The sequence below is a fragment of the Papio anubis genome, chromosome 9, assembly GCF_008728515.1.
Source record: "Papio anubis isolate 15944 chromosome 9, Panubis1.0, whole genome shotgun sequence".
Taxonomy (NCBI): domain Eukaryota; kingdom Metazoa; phylum Chordata; class Mammalia; order Primates; family Cercopithecidae; genus Papio; species Papio anubis.
In genome coordinates this window covers 87,918,899-87,938,934 of record NC_044984.1, presented here as the reverse complement: position 1 = coordinate 87,938,934, position 20,036 = coordinate 87,918,899, and the positions used below count along the sequence as shown (strand labels likewise).

General features: G+C 39.0%; 1 protein-coding gene across 3 annotated transcripts in view; it reads right to left on the bottom strand.

Moving 5' to 3' along the window:
• Window positions 1-1,089: 1,089 nt before the first annotated feature.
• MRPL42 (mitochondrial ribosomal protein L42) overlaps window positions 1,090-20,036 on the bottom strand; it is a 61,779-nt gene continuing 42,832 nt past the window's right edge. The window contains exons 5-6 of one of the 3 annotated variants that reach the window (XM_031650667.1): window positions 17,072-17,235; window positions 1,090-2,411 (exon numbers count right to left, since the gene is read on the bottom strand). In XM_031650667.1, the coding sequence (XP_031506527.1) occupies window positions 2,366-2,411; window positions 17,072-17,235 (210 nt within the window). In that variant the 3' untranslated portion in view covers window positions 1,090-2,365. Of the gene's footprint in view, window positions 2,412-17,067; window positions 17,236-20,036 lie in introns of those variants that run through there. The other 2 variants (XM_031650666.1, XM_031650668.1) reach the window with 2 other exon arrangements.

Below are 20,036 nucleotides of genomic sequence, written 5' to 3'. Positions count from 1 at the left end.
TATAAAAAAATTAAAACAATTAGCCAGGCGTGGCAGCACACATGCGTAGTGCCAGCAGCTCAGGAGGCTGTGGTGGGAGGATTGCTTGAGCCCAGGATATTGAGGTTGCACTGCAATGTGATTGTGCCACTGTTACTCCATTCTGGGCGACACAGCAGGATCTCTTTAAAAAAAAAAAAATCAGTTTTTGCTATTGGCCTACTCAGAATATTCCAGCACTTAATTTCACTATTACCATCTATTCTACTAGTCATTCTCAACTAATGAACATCCAAATTCTCTGCTAATTAAGTGCTTTTAAAAGTCACTTTTGGGTGAGATGTTCAAATGAAGCCCTGGGTGAGAGTGCCCTCTGGTGGTTTCCAATAATGCTTGAACAGTAACTGTGCAGTGAGTTTTTCATGAAGCTAAATATATTTAATTTAAAGAAGCATCCCATTTTACGAATTTTAAAATGTCTGCAAAACAGAAATAAGTAGATCTTTCATAAAATGTTAGTGATGGTGGATAACAGGTTCTTATCCCTGGGGGGCGGGGGAGGAACAGAGGGCAGGTGATGCTGGTGATGGAATATGTGCTTATTTAGCAAAATTAAACATCAGCAAACCATGAAAAGCAAAATCCCAGAAAGCACAGTGTTAATCTATACTTCCAGTACAATAAAGTCAAAGTTAATTCTCCAAAGCATTGACACATAAGCATGTGGATTTAGGTGTCTTGGGTAAATCCCTAATTTAGTAGAGCTTTCTACTTGGAAGAGAAGAAAATCTTCGTCATTACATTTTGATTTGTTTTTCACTTCTTTCTACATTTATAACATAGCTAAAAATTTGTAGGATTCTGGATATAAGTCAACCTGAAAGAAAACCAAACATTTTTCAAGAATACACCATCAATAAAGCTGGTAAATATTTCTGATTTATCAAGTTCAATCAAACTTGTTTTTTTAATCTTTCCAAATGAAATTTATATTAATGGAAAAAGTAAACCACTTAAAAATATTTCCTTTGGGTAACAGAGGGTCAACATTATTATTTCCTTTACTCTCTCCTAGTCACTATTCCTCACACTTCACTGGCCACTTGAAACTTCAACTAGAGTTCCTTTATTAAAAGAACTAGATCAAACAATAGACTGAATGAGAAATTATTTTTCACATCAACTTTACAAATACTGTATCACAAACATTCTACAGTACAAATTTAAATAAAGCAAGCTTTCTACCTTATTAAAAGATTCTTCACCTCCTAAATAGAAACTGAAGGGGAAGCAATGCTATTAAGGATCACATATAAGCTAATAGAGGCAGCAGAATTATCTATTAACATTCTCATAACACCAGTCTAGTGACCTTAATGTTTTAATCACAGAGCTGCAGCTGTTTGCATGTGTTCTAAAGCTAGCATAATCTTTAAGACAGCCAGGAAAAAAAACCCTCAAAACAAATTACATAATATTCTATCTAGAAAAATTTCCAGGAAAGCGCATTCTTGGGTGAAAGAAAACCACCCCTTTGTCATTGTGATGCACTGAAAAAAAGCTTTGGAGCCTGATAGTTTGGCTCCTGGCTCTCCCACTTTTTTGGTAGGGTTCAAGTCACTGTAAAATGTAATTATACTCCTTCAAAGGATTATTTTGAGAATTTAATAAGAATGGATGGAAGGGGCCTAGCAGATAGTAAAACCTGATTAAAATATCACTAATTTAATTATTTCCTAGAAGATAACTGAAACATTACAATATTTGTTTTCTTGGTAGACCGTATGAGTTTATTCTCAAAGGCAATTTAAAAATCTCCTTCATGAAAGCTATGTACCTTTTTATTAATCATATTTACCCTACTAACAATGTTTTGCTGATGATTAAAAATACTTAAATCACAGTAGACACCCAAAAAGAGATGTTTCTCAACTTATGGTAGAGTTACATCCCAATAAACCTACTATCAGTTGAAAATATTGTAAATTGAAAATGCTAGCCTGTCTTAAATATGCTCAGAACACTTACAGTAGCCTACAGTTGAGCAAAATTATCTAACACAAAGCCCGTTTTATAATAAAGTGTTGAATTTCTGATGTAATTTATTGATATTCTACTGAATATGTATGGCTTTGGCACTATGGAAAAGTCCTAAATTGGAGACTGTACATAAATGAAAGACTAAAATCGAAAAAGAAAAAAAAGAAAATAGGTTTCTCTAAATAAGAATGTCAAATCCAGAACTACTTTATATAAAAGTACACATTCTAATATATGAAAAGATATTTTATCATTATTACTTTACTGTATATTAGTGAATACACCAGACTACATTTTCTCAAATGGCAAATGAGGCACATTTCTGATTCCCCCAGGAACCTCAGCATCATCTGTCTTTTGGAGGATTCAGATTCATACGACGTCTGTGATACCTTGAAAAGAAGAAAATACTTGGAATGAGACGATTTTAATAAAAATCATTCCTGATAAAAATCTAACTTCTATGATTATTTTGCTATTGGAACTATTTTTTAAAAATCAATGAAACTATGTATCAGGCATTTCTTAATAATAAGCCACATTCTCCCATTGTGAAAATTTGTTTTCCTTTTTTTATGTAATCATTTTTTTTTTTCTAGAGACTGGGTCTTGCTTTATTGCCCAGGCTGAAGTACAGAGGTTATTCATAAGTTCAACAATAGGGTACTACAGCCTCAAACTCCTGGCACAAGGGCTCCTCCTACCTTATTCTGCCTAGTAGCTGGGACTACAGGCACACCACCACATGTGGCTAAGTTGTTGACTATTAATTATATTAAGCATTTGAAACAGTTTTCTTTCATATCTTGAGGATAATTACAACATGGTAACCTAGATGACTGATTTTGAATTAAAAACTAATGTTTTTTTGTCTTAGTAGTAAAGCAATATCACATCTGGTGAGATTTAGGCTTCTAAAACATAAAAGAAACATCACATTGTGAACACGAATGTGTTCTGTTAAAGTTTTATTTACAAGGGGCTATTTTCCTCTAAATGGAGGTCTTTAAAATGCAAAATCATGTTTTAATATAAAATAAGATATAACTAGTAATATGTTTGTGGAAAAATGTATGATGTCATGAAAAATGGAGGAATTGCAAATCAGAACAGGGAGGAACCTTTTACTTGTTTTTGAGATCACAAACATGTTAAAAATCATAATGCCCAATCCAAGCCCAGGTGTGGTGAAATTAGCACTATCAGACCGGACTGGTTAAAAGTATAAACTTTTACTTCAAAATACTTTTGAAAAGCAATATGATAAGATGTATCAAAAAATATTCATAACTTTTGACCTAGTAATTCCTCTTCTAGCACTCTGTCCCAAAGGAATATAGAAAAAGTAGTTAAAATATTCAGGAAGAACACAGGAGCAAATTTACATATACAGTATGATTATAACCATATAAAAATAAGCAAACTAACGAAACTTACGTACAGATATAGAGAAATGAAATGCATTGTTAGCAGTGATAGTTTTTGAGTGATTTCACCATGGAGAATTTTTTGTTTTGCTCCTCTGCATTTCCTTATTTTCTTCACTGATTTAAGAAAAATGTCTGCATACAGTACATGTGCTTTTGTGATGAGTTATCTTCAAAAATTTCCTTCTGGTCAGATTTTGGAAGTTGGTCACAAGTTAATTTTTGTTTTCAATTTTTTGCTAATGTGGAAATTCAGTTTTATACTATAAATGGTAAGACATGTACCCTACGATCTTTAGTTGTTGTGATTAAGATAGCTAAAGCATTTTTTTGCTTCAGGTTTCATAAAGGCAACTTCCTGACACACTTATTTTTTTTCTGGAAAATTTGCAAAATACAAGAACTAAATTGAAAAGAATGAATTACATCTGTATATATCAACATGGAACAGTAAGTTGTCAAAAAATACACACAGTAAAATACCATTTGCAAAACCTTTCTACATGTACTTATGTTGGCATAGAGAAAATACTGCTTTTTTTCTAAAAGGTTCCATTGACATACCAGATAATCAAGGTTGTACTAGTGAAATAGCGTCTCTGAAAGGCATTCTCTCAAAGCAAGGAGAATGGTCATTGGGAATAGCGAGCGGTTCTAGAAGGGGTTTGGGAAGTCAATAACCTCTTGAAATTATTTGTAAAAATTGTGAATATGTGTTTTTCTGGGCAGTGGATTGAAAACTTTTATTAGACTCTCAATGAAGTCTGAGACTTTCAAAATGCTAAGAACCATCCATTAAAAATGTCATTCAGCATACACTGTTCAACTGTATTTACTACTCAAAACTGAAAATGTTTGAGACTCTGATAGCCCTAAACTGAACAAAGTCAAGTTCTAAAATATGCTCAACAAATGTCAAATGGCATTTACAGATTTCTTATCATGCATGAATTTTAGTGTACACTACAATCACTAGCCAAAAGCAAGCACCTTAATTTTAGGATGACCTTATTCTATCATCCAGACTGGGAACCTTGCAGGCACTATTAATAATTAATACACAAGTTAAATTGAGATTGCTCCTGGCAAACCAAGTTATATTGTTACACTTCTTAAATTACACAATAACTCGGTGACATCTGGAACACTGGTCCACAGCTCTTAACCCAGAAAACTTTACCTCCTGGTTCATACTAAGCTAGGTAATCAAATCTGTTTCCTACTGATGGAAGTAGCTAATTTTTGTTGTCTCCATGGGAAAATATTAAAGTCGTTTCTTAAATGAAGTAGTACTATTATTCATGCGTTTGTAAGATTGCCCTATATTTCAGAAATTTAGAATTATTTTCTCCTTCCTTCATGCCCGTCTGCCTCCCTCCCTACACCCCCTTTCTTTTTCTCTCCTCCTTTCTTTCCTAGAGTCAGGGTCTTGCTCTGACACCCAGGATGGAGTGTAATGACACAATTATAGCTCATTGCACCCTCAAACTCCTGGGCTCAAGTGATCCTCCCACCTCAGTCTTCTCAGTAGGTAGGACTACAGGCATGCACCACCATGCCCAACTAATTTTTTAAAATTGTGGGGACCGGGCACAGTGGCTCATCCCTGTAATTCCAGCACTCTGGTAGGTCAAGGAGGGCAGATCAGTTGAGTCCAGGAGTTCGAGACCAGCCTGGGCAACATAGCGAAACCCCATCTCTACAAAAAATTTAAAAAGTAGCCAGGCATGGTGGTATGCATCTGTAGTCCCAGCTACTCAGGAGGCTGAGGCAGGAGAATCTCTTGAACCCAGGAAGCAGAGGTCATAGTGCGCTGAGATCAGGCCACTGCATTCCAGTCTGGGTGACAGGGCACGACCCTGTCTCAAAAAAAAAAAAAAAAAAACAGGTATTACGAGAATCAGAATCATTTATCCATTTTAAAATGTGTGAGCACCTACTATGTGTAGATCCTAATCATTCTGTAGTACACAAAACAAGATAAAAATCCCGACTTTCATGGATCTTACATTCCAATACAGGAGACAGGAAAATAAGATAAACAAACTGGTCAGGGAAGGCTTCATTGAGTAAAACCATGAAGGAAGTAAGAGAGCTAGCTTTACTGATACTGCGAGGAAGAGTGTTCTATGCAGACAAACAGCAAGTATAAAGGCCCTGAGGTGGAAGGAAGGGCATGTTCAAAAGCAAAAACGAGGCCATCTAGCCAGAATACATGAACAAGGAAAAGACAGTAGGGCATGAGAGCAGAAAGGTAATGCAGGACCAAATCATGTAGGTAGTTGTAGGCCTAGAGTATTTGAGTGAGACAGGAAGCTGTTTGAGGATTTCCTTTTTTTTTTTTTGGAGACGGAGTCTTGCTCTGTCACCCAGACTGCCATGCAGTGGCGCAATCTCAGCTCACTGCAAGCTCTGCCTCCTGGGTTCACGCCATTCTCCTGCCTCAGGCTCCTGAGTGGCGTACAGGCGCCCGCCACCATGCCTGGCTAATTTTTTTTGTATTTTTAGTAGAGACGGGGTTTCACCGTGTTAGCCAGGATGGTCTTGATCTCCTGACTTCGTGATCTGCCCGCCTCTGCCTCCCAAAGTGCTGGGATTACAGGTGTGAGCCACTGCGCCCGGCCTGTTTGAGGATTTTCAACAGAAAAATTACAAGAACCAAGGGAAGTATTAACATGGTTACTCTGGCTGCTATGCTACAAACACACTGCAGCAAAGCAAAGGAAGCAGCTGGGAGACCAGTTAGGAAATTATTTCAACAAAACAGGCAAGAATGGTGATTTGGACTAGGATAGTGGCAGAGGGAATGGTGATAAGTAGTCACATCTGGATATATTTTAGAGATAGAGCTAACAAGATTTGCTAACAGACCAGATGTTGGGTATGAGATAGAGAGAGGAATCAAGAGTGGTACCAAGGTTTTGGCCCAAGCAGCTAGAAGAACAGAACTGGCATTAACTGAGAGAGCAGGCTGTAGGAAAAGCTGGTTTGTGGAGGACCATCAGAAGCGCAGTTAGACACATACCAAGTTAAGGATACCTACTACACATGTCAAGTAGGCAATAGGATATATAAGCCTAGAGGTCAAGGGACAGGTCTTGACCACAGATGGATTTGGAAGCCATCATCACACAGATGGTATTTAATGCCATGGGACTGGATGAGATTCCTGTCCTAGAGAATGGAAGAGAAAAGTGGAGAGGTCCAAGGACTGATTCTTGGGGCACTCCAAAATCTAGAGACAAGGGAGATGAAAAGGAAGCACCAAGATAAATCAAGATAGTATATTAACTTTAGATAGAATGGTGTGAACCCGGGAGGCAGAGCTTGCAGTGAGCTGAGATCCGGCCACTGCACTCCAGCCTGGGTGACAGACCGAGACTCCGCCTCAAAAAAAAAAAAAAAAAAAGAATTTCAACAGTTACTAAGGTCGAATTAATGAGAAAAGTAACAGACACATCATCAGGAACTCTATAGAGATACGGGGTTCCCCAGAGAAACTCCGACCAGCCTGTGCACTGGGAAAATGGGGTAGAGCCTCGGGAAGTTCGTGCTGTTTGCAGGAAAAAGGAGCCTGGCCTCTCATGATCTGGTGTGGTAACCTGGGGATTCAATCTGTGAGATGTGGGCCTGTTAACAGGAACCTCTCTCGCTTTGCTGAGTTTTTTCCTTTTCACCTGATAAACCGTGTCCTTCCTCACCCTTCAAATTGTCTGCGACCATAATTTTTTGTGGTTGTGTGTCTTTAGCTGACCTAAGAAAAAAGTCCTGCAACAATAATATTGCTTAAATGATGTGTTCTAGGAAGATTATATTAGAAGGAATACTTCGTGACTTGATTTTTTTTCATGCCAACTAAGGAAGACTAAAGACTCAACCTCCTAAGTAGCTGGGACTACAGAAGCATACTACCATAGCTGGCTGATTTTTTTTGTTGTTGTTTGCATTTTCTGGAGAGATGGGGTTTGCCATGTTGCCCATGCTGGTCTCCAACTGCTGGGCTCAAGCAATCTGTCCACCTCAGCCTCCCAAAGTGCTGGGATTACAAGCGTGTAATCCTGGCCCACAGATTTAATAGTAAACACTTCAGATTTTCAGACATGAGATAATCTAATCAACGATACTTATTAGCCACTGGCCTATTCAGCATTGATTCTTCAGTCATACAACTTACACTCCCAGTTCACCCACCTTGGGTGAGGCCAGTAATTAGACTCAGGTAGTTTCAAGACTGAATGAAGTGGGGCAACACCTTCGGATCATTAAGGATCTGCTGACCTTGATTAAGAATCTGATAATGAGGAACATCTTAACCCACCTGTGACCTACCTGGATAAAATGGAACTGGATAAACCCATATAACCTGGTAGCTGAACTCTGGAAATAAAACTTCCAAGAATCACTGGGAAATTTACCAGTGTATCCTCAAAACTACCATAAAGTACCATTTCAAAGAGGAACTAAACACCTTAAAGAAGCTGTGAAGACAATTAGGTGAGATAGTATTCCATCAGATAACAATTCAGTACCCATACATTGTATTAAGGATACTGTGTTAGAATTCTTATGACAAATTACAAAACAAATGTTTGGGTTTTATTTTGTTTGTTTGTTTGTTTGTTTGACACAGAGTCTTACTCTGTCACCCAGGCTGGTTGCACAATCTCAGCTAACTGCAACCACCACCTCCTGAGTTCAAACAATTCTCCTGCCTCAGCCTCCTGAGTAGCTGGGATTACAGGCATCCACCATCATACTCAGCTAATTTTTGTATTTTTAGTAGAGACAGGGTTTTGCCATGTTGGCCAGGCTGGTCTCGAACTCCTGATCTCAAGTGATCCACCCACCTCGGCCTCCCAAAGTGCTGGGATTACAGGCATGAGCCACCACGCCCAACCACATCCTTGACAAAGAGAAAATAATCCAGAGAAGAAGATTTAACCAAAAAAAGTCACCTAAAAATGTAAATATAACATTAACAGATACCTAATAATCTATAATTATATATAGTTGTGCTAAGAGGGACAGTAGACATTCAAAGTGAATATAAAGAAGTAAAATGTCAGGCCGGGCGCGGTGGCTCAAGCCTGTAATCCCAGCACTTTGGGAGGCCGAGACGGGTGGATCACGAGGTCAGGAGATCGAGACCATCCTGGCTAACACGGTGAAACCCCGTCTCTACTAAAAAATACAAAAAACTAGCCGGGCGAGGTGGCAGGCGCCTGTAGTCCCAGCTACTCGGGAGGCTGAGGCAGGAGAATGGCGGGAACCCGGGAGGCGGAGCTTGCAGTGAGCTGAGATCCAGCCACAGCACTCCAGCCTGGGCGACAGAGCGAGACTCCGTCTCAAAAAAAAAAAAAAAAAAAAAAGAAGTAAAATGTCATGAAGAAAGTAAGCTAAGAGCAAATAGCAGAGGAAGAGTAAAAGTGCTGAAAACTGAGGGATAAAGCATTTTAAATAGCTTGATGTTGAAATGAGATGGGACACTGAGGTCAGATTAGCTGAGAAAAAAAAAAAAAGGCAAGCCCCAACTATATGCTGCCAATAAGAAATCCACTTTAAAAATAAAGACAGCCAGGTTAAAAGTAATACAGAAATGACAAAGGTGACATTACAACCAATCCCAGAGAAATACAACAGATTCTCACAGACTATTATTTTTTTTTGGGGGGGGGGGGGGGGCAGGGACAGAGTTTTGCTCTTGTCCCCCAGGCTGGAGTGCAATGGCGCACAATCTAGGCTCACTGTAACCTCCATCTCCCAGGTTCAAGAGATTCCTCAGAGACTATTATTACGAACACTTCCAAGCACACAAACTAGAAAATCTAGAGGCAATGGATAAATTCCTGAAAACGTACAACCTCCCATGATTGAATCAGGAAGAAACTGAAACCCTGAACAGATGAATAATGAGTTCTGAAACTGAATCAGTAATATAAAACCAACAACCAAAAAAAGCTCTGGACCAGATAGATTCACAGCTGAATCCTACCAGATGTGCAAAGAGCCAGTACCAATCCTACTGAAACTATTCCCCCCAACAACAACAACAAAAAATCGAGGAGGAAGGACTCCTCCCCAACTAATTCTACAAAAACGGCATCATCCTGATACCCAAATCTGACAGAGACATAACAAAAAAACAAAACTATGGGCCAATATCCTGATAAACACGGACGCTAAAATCCTCAACAAAATACGAGCAAACCAAATCTAGCAGCACATCAAATAATTAATTCACCATGATCAAGCAAGCTTTCTGCCTGGGATGCAAGGCTGATTCAACATATGCAAATAAATAAATGTGATTCATCATATAAACAGAATTAAAAACAAAAAAAAGATCATTTCAATAAACACAGAAAAAAACTTTCAGTAAAATCCAACATCCCTTCATGATGAAAATCCTCAGTAAACTAGGCATTGAGGGAACATACTTCAGAACAATAAGAGCCATTTATGACAAACCCACAGCCAACATACTGAACAAGCAAAAGCTGAGAGCATTTCCTTTAATAACAGAAACAAGACAAGGATGCCCACTCTCACTACTCCTATTCAACATAGTACTGGGGAAGTCCTAGCCAGAGCAATCAGGCAAGAAAAAAAAAAGAAAAGGCATCCATTCAGGAAAAGAAAAAGTCAAATAATCTCTCTTCGCTGATAAAACGATTCAATGCCTAGAAAACCCTAAAGATTCAGCCAAAAGGCTCCTAGACCTGATAAACAACTTCAGTAAAGTTTCAGGATACAAAATCAATGTACAAAAATCAGTAGTATTCCTATATACCAATAATGTTCAAGCTGAGAGCCTGAAGTCTACAATTACAGTTGCAGATTTCAACATTCCTCTCACAATAATTGATTAAATAAAAAATGAGTAAGGATAAAGAAAACAAACAACACTATCAACACAATCCCATTTACAACAGCCACAAGAAAATGTAAAATGCCTAGGAATACATCTAACCAAGGAGGTGAAAAGGCTCTACAACAACTACAAAGCACTGCTGAAAGAAATCACAGGAGACGGCCGGACGCTGTGGCTCACGCCTGTAATCCCAGCACTTTGGGAGGCCGAGGCGGGCAGATCATGAGGTCAGGATTTCAAGACCAGCCTGGCCAACATAGTGAAACCCCATCTTTACTAAAAATACAAAAATTAGCTAGGTGTGGTGGCATGCGCCTGTAGTCCCAGCTACTCTGGAGGCTGAGGCAGGAGAATCGCTTGAACTCGGGCGGCAGAGGTTGTAGTGAGCGGAGACCATGACATTGCACTCCAGCCTGGGTGACAGAGTAAGACTCCATCTCAAAAATCAATCAATCAATCAATCACAGATGACACAAATGGACAAACATTCCATGCTCATGGGTTGGAAAAACCAATATTGTTAAAATGTCTATACTGCCCAAAGCAACCTACAGATTCAATGCTATTCCTATCAGACTACCAACACCATTTCACAGAATTAGAAAAAAACTATTCTAGGCCCGGCACTGTGGCTCACACCTGTAATCCCAGCACTTTGGGAGGCTGAGACAGGTGGATCACCTGAGGTCAGGAGTTTGAGAGCAGCCTGGCCACATGGTGAAACCCTGTATCTATTAATAATGCAAAACTTAGCCAGGTGTGGTGGCACATGCCTGTAATCCCAGCTACCCAGAAGGTTGAGGTGGGAGAATTGCTTGAACCCAGGATGCAAAGGCTGCAGTGAGCCAAGATCATGCCATTGCGTTCCAGTCTGGGCAACAAGAGCGAAATTCTGTCTCCAAAAAAAAAGGAAAAAATTATTCTAAAATTCATATGGAACCAAAAAAGAGTCCAAATAGCCAAAGCAATTCTAAGCAAAAAGAAAGAAGCCAGAGACATCACATTACTTGACTTCAAACTATACTACAAGGCTACAATAATCAAAACAGCATGGTAGTGATAAAAAAGAGACACAGAGATAAATGGAACAAAATAATAAACCCAAAAATAAAGCCATACACCTACAACCAAGTGATCTCTGACAAATGGTGCCAGGATAACTGGCTAACCATATACAAAATAATGAAACTGGACCCTTACCTACCATCATATATAAAAAACAACTGAAGACAGATTAAAGACTTAAATATAAGACCTCAAACTACAAAAATCCTAGAAGAAAACCTAGGAAATATTATTCTGCTTACATTTTTCTTTTCTTTCAAAGAAAGAAACATAAGCTACATTCAAAGAAACACCATGCTGGACATTGGTCTTGGTAAAGAATTTATGACTAAGTACTCAAAAGCGATTGCAAAAAAACACAAAAACTGACAAGTGGGACTTAATTAAAACAAAGAGTTCGCCAAGCACAGTGGCTCACACCTGTAATCCCAACACTTTGGGAGGCCAAGGCGGGTGGATCACCCGAGGTCGGGAGTTCGAGAGCAGCCTGACCAACATGGGGAAACCCTGTCTCTACTAAAAATATAAAATTAGTTGGGCATGGTGGTGCATGCTTGTAATCCCAGCTACTCGGGAGGCTGAGGCAGGAGAATCACTTCAACCCAGGAGGCAGAGGTTGTGGTGAGCCAAGATCGTGACATTGCACTCCACTCTGGGCAACAAGAGCAAAACTCCGCCTCAAAAATAAATAAATAAATAAATAAATAAATAAATAAATAAAGCAAAGAGCTTCTGCCCAGCAAAAAAAAAACTATCAACAGAGTAAACAGACAACCTACAGAATATAAGATATTCACAAAGTATGCATCCAACAAAGGTCTACTCTCTGGAATCTATAAGGAAATTAAGCAAAAAACAAATAACTCCACTAAAAAGTGGGCAAGGGAACATGAACAGATACTTCTCAAAAGAAGACATACAAGCAGCCAATAAACACATGAAAAAATGCTCAACATCACTAATCATCAGAGAAATGCAAATAAAAATCACAGTGTGATACCAGCTGACACTAGTTAGAACGGCTATTATTAAAAACAGAAAAAAATAACAAATGTTGGCAAGGCTGCAAAGAAAAGCGAATGCTTACATACTGTTGGTGGGAATGTAAATTAGTTCAGCCACTATGGAAAGCAATTGGAGATTTCTCAAAGAACTAAAAACAGAATTGCCATTTGACCCACCAATCCCGTTACTAGGTAAATACCCAAAGGAATAGAAATTGTTCCACCAAAAAGACACATGTAATTGTATGTTCACTGTAGCCCTACTCACAACAGCAAAGAGAGGGAATCAATCTAGGTGCCTGTCAATGGTGAACTGGATAAAGAAAATGTGGTACATATACACCATGGAACACTATACAGACATAAAAAAGAACAAAATCATGTCCTTTGCAGCAGCACAGATGCAGCTGGAAGCCATTATCCTAAGCGAATTAACACAGAAACGGAAAACCAAATACTACATGTTCTCACTTATAAGTGGGAGCCAAACATTGAGTACACATGGACATAAAGATGGAAACAAAAAACACTGGGGACAACAGGCAGGAGGGAAAGAGGTGAGAGAAGGCTGAAGAACTACCTATTGGGCACTATCTCACTGCCTGGGTGATGGGTTCAATCATACTCCAAACCTCAGCATCACACAATATATTCTTGTGTACCCCCCTGAAGCTAAAAATTGAAATAAAACAACAACAACAAAAAAATCCTTATCTTACGGTCTTCTAGGAAACCACATCTAAGACAGTATCTATTAAAATACATACATACATACATTAAACATACATAGTGAAAAGCAAGCTTAGATAACAAAATTTACAAAGCATATAGCTCATATACCACTTTGGTCTGTTAAGTTTTATACCTTAATAAGACACCCAATTTGCTTTTTAAAAAATAGACAAAATATTTCTACAGATACTTAACTGAAAACAAAAAAAAAACCCAAAACCCAAACATATGAATGGCCAATAAGCACACGAAAAGATGTTCAACATCTAGGTAGGTTAACCTCTACCTCTAAGAATAGCCCTACCTCATATTATACCCAATTCCCTATGGGGAACATAGAAATAGAGAACATTTCCATTTTATATTTTAAATACTTCTGCATAGTTTAAAAATACTTTTAAAAAATGTGTGTTTTGGCCAGGCGTGATGGCTCACACCTGTAATCCCAGCACTTTGGGAGGCCAACACAGGGGGATCACTTGAGGTCAGGAGTTTGAGACCAGCCTGGCCAACATGGTGAAAGCCCGTCTCTACTAAAAACACAAAAAACAGCCAGGCATGGTGGTGTGCGCCTGTAGTCCCAGCTACTTGGGAAGTTGAGGGACTAGAATTGCTTGAACCCAGGAGGCAGAGGTTGCAGTGAGCCGAGATGGCACCACTGCACTACAGCCTGGGCAACAGAGCAAGACTCTGTCTCAGAAAAATAAAAATAAAAATAAAATGTGTTTTATACCTTTTAATAAAAACTTATTTAAGAAGTTATATATCCCCAGTTAATAAATTCATAATGAGTCCCATTCTTTTGACTGCTGTAACTTAAGAACTGTGAAATATTTAGTAAAACATCCTTCTATATATTAAATGAGGTTTAAAAAGAAATAGTCTGACTAGGGAAAACAAGCTGAGAATGAATGAATGAATCAATCAATCAATGGATGGATGGACAGATGGACAGACGGACAGACAGATAGATAGAGGGATAGAAAAAAAGAAAGAAATGGTCACTGACATCCAGAAACCAACACCTGAAAATGACTCACATTAACCCAAAATATATATATAGATACCAAATAAATATGTGTTGAACGATAAGTGATTACACATAGGCTTATTGAAAATTCAGCAAGATGATACATCTACAAGGACAAGGCCTAGAGATAAAATTTCTCTTTATACACATAAACTAGTCTCTGGGGTTTTTTTGCCAAGCTCTTTATTAGGATAGATATTGGGACAATCAAGTCCCTCTAATTAAAGTTAATTTACAATAAAAAATGCCTAGTAGTTTTGATGGGAAAAAAAATATCAGGAGATTAAACTAACTAGTAGTCAAAAGCTGATTAGCAGTAAGATTAAGTAAATAAGATTAAACATAGTTAGGGTACTAAACACAAATGTCTAAAGATAACATGCTTGGTTTTAAGACTCCTAATTATTCTCCCTGTCTTCAGTCTTGTCTCTGTCAGGTTACACACCTTTAGAATTATTTGGTTCTGAATGCTTAAAACAGATTGTAGCAATATGGAACATGCAGGAAAGAAACAGGTATGGAAAGCCATTACAGAAGACGCTGAAACAAGGTTTGAACTCAAATACCTGGATAATGTGATACAAGACAAAAATAAACATGAGAGATGTTAAGAATCATAAAAAGAAATCTCAGAATATAATGAGATTTAATGATTTAAGATATAGGGCTATCAGATGGTTCCCTAATTTGTCTGCACATATCCTAACTTTACAATTAAAAATATAAGGAAAAATCCAGGTAGCATGCATAAACAAAGTGGGTATTAAATAAGAAGGCCGGAGGAGTGGCTCACGCCTGTAATCCCAGCACTTTGGGAGGCCAAGGTGGGCAGATCACCTGAGGTCAGGAGTTCGAGACCCGCCTGGCCAACATGGTGAAACCTCATCTCTACTAAAAATACAAAAAATTCGCCAGGTATGGTGGCACATGCCTATAGTCCCAGCTATTTGGGAGGCTGAGGCAGGAGAATCACTTGAACCTGGGAAGCGGAGGTTGCAGTGAGCTGAGATCACACCACCGTACTCCAGCCTAGGCGACAGAGTGAGACTATGTCTCAAAAAATAAATTAATTAATTAAATAAAATAAATAAGAAGGAAAAATCAAAGAAGGAGATACAAAAGAGAAGCAGGAATTGAAAGACCATGTTGGCCCCACCCCTGCAAAAAAAAAAAATCAATATTTTTCCTTGGGAAAATGATATAAAAAATCACTTTTATTATAGAGATTATTAAGAAAGGGGCTTCTTAACACAGAAAACAATGGGCTATGTTTTGTTATAATAAATTAATATTCTGGGTGCCATAATCTGACCTACTAGTAATTTCCCCCACACACTTTATCTGAAATGCTATTTCCTCTGCCTGTGAAGTTTACCCCTCATTCTCAATGGGTTAACTCCTAACCCTCCTTCAAGGCTCAATTACACTTGATTTAACCGTTTATTTACTCCACTTCCTTCCCTCCTTGACTATAAACAATTTGTAAACAGGGATTATGTTTTGCATTAACCAGCACTTAGAGCAGCTCGATGAATGTATATTCATTAATTCTCTAAATGTACCCAGCCCAGTGCTAGTTACTGAGTTAAACAAGTAAGAACAAAGTTTTGTTCAAACTAGCTGGGCATGGCAGAGTGTGCCTGTAATCCCAGCTACTTAGGAGGCTGAGGAAGGAGGATTGCTTGAGCCCAGGAATTCAAGATCAGCCTGGGTAACACAGTGAGACCTCCTTTTCAAAAAAAAAAAAAAGTTTGTTCAAATATAAACAACAAAAATATCTTATAGTTTGGTATGGAAGAAGACAGATACAAAAGAAAAAAATCAAAAAAAGGAAAACTAATTAATGCCAGAGTCAAATGGCAGGTAAGAATCGATGGAAAATGTGAGCGTTTGTGAACATCAGGGCAATTATAGTTTCTAAGGGAACTGAGAACAACATATGCTGCCCAATCATTTGCTGTAACCCAATATTTTTTGCAGTAACTCAAAATCTGATAAAGAAATTAATAAAAGGCTGAAGACACAATCAATTACTTAACAGGAAAATGAACAAAAACAACATATCAAATGAATACATCATAGAATGTAAAAATTTTCAAGAACTCTTATAAAATTCACTGAAAGCTCTGGTTAAATTCCCCCATTAAAATAAAGAAAAAAAGAAGTACTATTTCATTTTAGCTAAATTATATGTAAACTTAAAAGTACAGTGGCAGTGGCTCATGCTTATAATCCCAGCTGAGGGAGGAGGATCACTTGACTCCAGGAGTTTAAAATCAGCCTGGGTAACACAGTAAGTGAGCCCTTGCCTCTACAAAAGAAAAAAAATGAGCCAGGCTCAGTGGCTCACGTCCATAATCTCAGCACTTTGGGAGGCCAAGGCAGGTGGATCACAAGGTCAGGAGTTCGAGATCATCCTGGCTAACACGGTAAAACCCCATCTCTACTGAAAATACAAAAAATTAGCCGGGTGTGGTGGCACGTGCCTGTAGTCCCAGGTACTCAGGAGGCTGAAGCAGGAGAATCGCTTGAACCTGGAGGTGGAGGCTGCAGTGAAACGAGATCATGCCACTGCACTCCAGCCTGGTTGACAGAGCAAGACTCAAAAAAAAAGAACAAAATTAGCCAGGTGTGGTGGCACATGCCTGTAGTCCTAGCTACTCAGAAGGCTAAATGGGAAGATCACTTGAGCACTGGAGGTTGAGGCTGCAGTGAGCTGAGACTGTGGCACTGCACTCCAGTCTGGGTGACAAAGTGAGATCCTGTCTCAGAAAAGAAAAAAAAAAGTACAAAATAGTATGTGATTATACTTGGGGTTAATTTCCTCATGTAAAATACCACTTCACAAGTTTGTTTCTGCAAGAAAATCAAGGTGTTCCTTACTGTATCTAGTAGGGATTGAAGAAAAGAAAAGAAAACTTACTGTCCATGAGGATACCAACGGTGCTTAGTAGTAAAGAACATTTTGCTAAGTTTTTCTATCATAGGTCCTTCCTCAAGGTGTTCAACTTTTTCTTCCAATCTGGTTTTCAGCACTTGATCATGTGTTTCTTCATTGTTATGCACAGGATCTGGCCGAGGGATAGGCTACAAAATAATCAGTAACAAACATCATGAAGATGTGGGAATGTTAGCCAGCATTTGTTCGACATTACAATAAAACAATTACTATACTCAGTAATTCACTATAGTACTTTAGGGAGGGCAAATAAGTTATCAAAACAAAGTTTCACTTAGTTGCATTATTCATTAGTCAGAAATATTTTTCTTCTCACACCAAATTTTAGGTTTCTTTTCTAATAAAAAAGTTATTATTTAGGCCAGGTGCAGTGAGTGGCTCATGCCTGTAATCCCAGCACTTTGGGAAACCAAGACAGGAGAATCGTTTGAGCCCAGGAGTTCCAAAGCACGGGACCAGCTTGGACAACATGGTCAGACAAAAAAATTTAAAAACTATCTAGGCGTGATGGCATGCACCTGTAGTCCCAGCTACTCGAGAGGCTGAAGTGGGAGGATCACTTGAGACCAGGAGATCGAAGCTACCTGTGATCACACTACTGCGTTCCAGCCTGGGTGACAGGGTGAAACCGTGTCTCAAAAAAAAGAGAAAGAAAAATAGAAAGGCCGGGTGTGGTGGCTCATGCCTGTAATTCCAGCACTTTGGGAGGCCAAGGTGGGAGGATCACTTCAGTTTGAGTTCAAGACCAGCCTGGGCAACACAGCGAGACCTTGTCTCTACTACAAATAGAAAAAAAAAAGAAAAAAAGAAAAAAAGAAAGCCCTCATTTAACATTCTTATTTTCCACAGTAATAAAGTACTTATTACTTTAGTTTCTGTTTCTCAAAGGTATAAATTATGTCTATTATTATTTTTTAACTTAAAAGTTTACCATTCACTTTATATATCATTAAGGTGAGAAACTGAAAAACTTTTCATTGAAAATGACATTTTTTGGCTGGGCGCGGTGGCTCACGCCTGTAATCCCAGCACTTTGGGAGGCCGAGGCGGGTGGATCACCTGAGGTCAGGACAAGACCAGCCTGGCCAACAGGGTGAAACCCTGTCTCTACTAAAAATACAAAAATTAGCTTGGTATGGTAGCGCATGCCTGTAATTCCAGCTACTTGGGAGGCTGAGGAACGAGAATTGCTTTAGCCCGGGAGGCAGAGGGTGCAGTGAGCCAAGATTGCACCTTTGCACTCCAGCCTGGGTGACAGAACAAGACTCCGTCTCAAAAAAAAAAAAAAGAAAATGACATTTCTTATATCCAATGGAAGCAGAAAAATTTTCAACATTTTCATTTCAGGTGACTAAAATGCCACCAAACAGTGCTTTATTGTTATTTAAATACCTTTCCCCCAAAGTTAATGATTACTAAAAATCTCATCTCCTCGACACACATGAATGATATACAACATATTCCACCAGTAATAGTGGCTCACTAAAGAGTTTAAGAATCACTGTCTTGGCCAGCCACGTGTCTCACATTTGTAATCCCAGCACTTTCAGAGGCCAAGGTGGGAGGACCATTTGAGCCCAGGAGTTTGAAACCAGCCTGGCCAACACAGTGAGACCTCATCTCTACAAAAAATTTAAAAACAGCGGGCCGGGCGCGGTGGCTCAAGCCTGTAATCCCAGCACTTTGGGAGGCCGAGACGCGCAGATCACGAGGTCAGGAGATCGAGACCATCCTAACATGGGCTAACATGGTGAAACCCCGTCTCCACTAAAAAATACAAAAAACTAGCCGGGCGAGGTGGCGGGCGCCTGTAGTCCCAGCTACTCGGGAGGCTGAGGCAGGAGAATGGCATAAGCCCGGGAGGCAGAGCTTGCAGTGAGCTGAGATCCGGCCACCGCACTCCAGCCTGGGCGACAGAGCGAGACTCCGTCTCAAAAAAAAAAAAAAAAAAAAAAAAAAAAATTTTAAAAACAAAAAATAAATTAGCCAGGCGTGGTGGTGTACGGCTGCAGTCCCAGCTTCTTGGGGTCTGAGGCAGGATGATCCTTTGAGCCCAGGAGTTGAAGGCTGCAGTGAGCCATGACTGTACAGTACCCTCCTGCCTGAGCAAGAAAGAGACCCTGTATCAAAACAAAACAAAATAAAACAAAACAGAAAACAAAAGGAATCACTATCTTGGAGGGTCAAGTTACCTATATTTTAAATATTAAGTGTTATTAAGGTATGTAACAAAGATTGTAACATTCAATACTATATAAAGCTATCATAATGAAAGTAACATATTCAATAATAATATATATGTAACAAGACTGTAACACTGCCTTGCTTTAAAATTACTATATATATGTATTATAATACAATGAAAATCTGAATTTACAACCAGTAAGAAACAATTCAAACAGATATTTTCTTTACATTCATACACTATTAGTGACAACTACATTCTACCACTGTATTAAATATTATAGCATACATTTATATCTAGTTTATGCACATGAAACAAGACCTCTTTAAAAGGCAATGTGGTCAGGTGCGGTGGCTCACGTGTTAACCCTAGCACTTTGGGCAGATCACTTTGAGCTCAGGAGTTGGAGACTCCGTCTCTACAAAAAATACAAAAAATTAGCCAGGCATGATAGCTCATGCCTGTAGTCCCAGCTACTGAGGAGGCTGAAATGGGAGGATCGCTTAAGCCCAGGAAGCAGAGGCTGCAGTGAGCCAAGATCGCGCCACTGAATTCCAGTCTGGGTGACACAGACAGACTCCGTCTCAATTAAAAAAAAAAAAAAAAAGGCAATGTGGACCACGTGCAGTGGCTCACACCTGCAATCCCAGCACTTAGGAAGGTCAAAGTAGCAAAGGAATATTTCAGCCTAGGAGTTCGAGACCAGCCGGGGCACCATCGTGAGACCCCCCGCCATCTCTATTT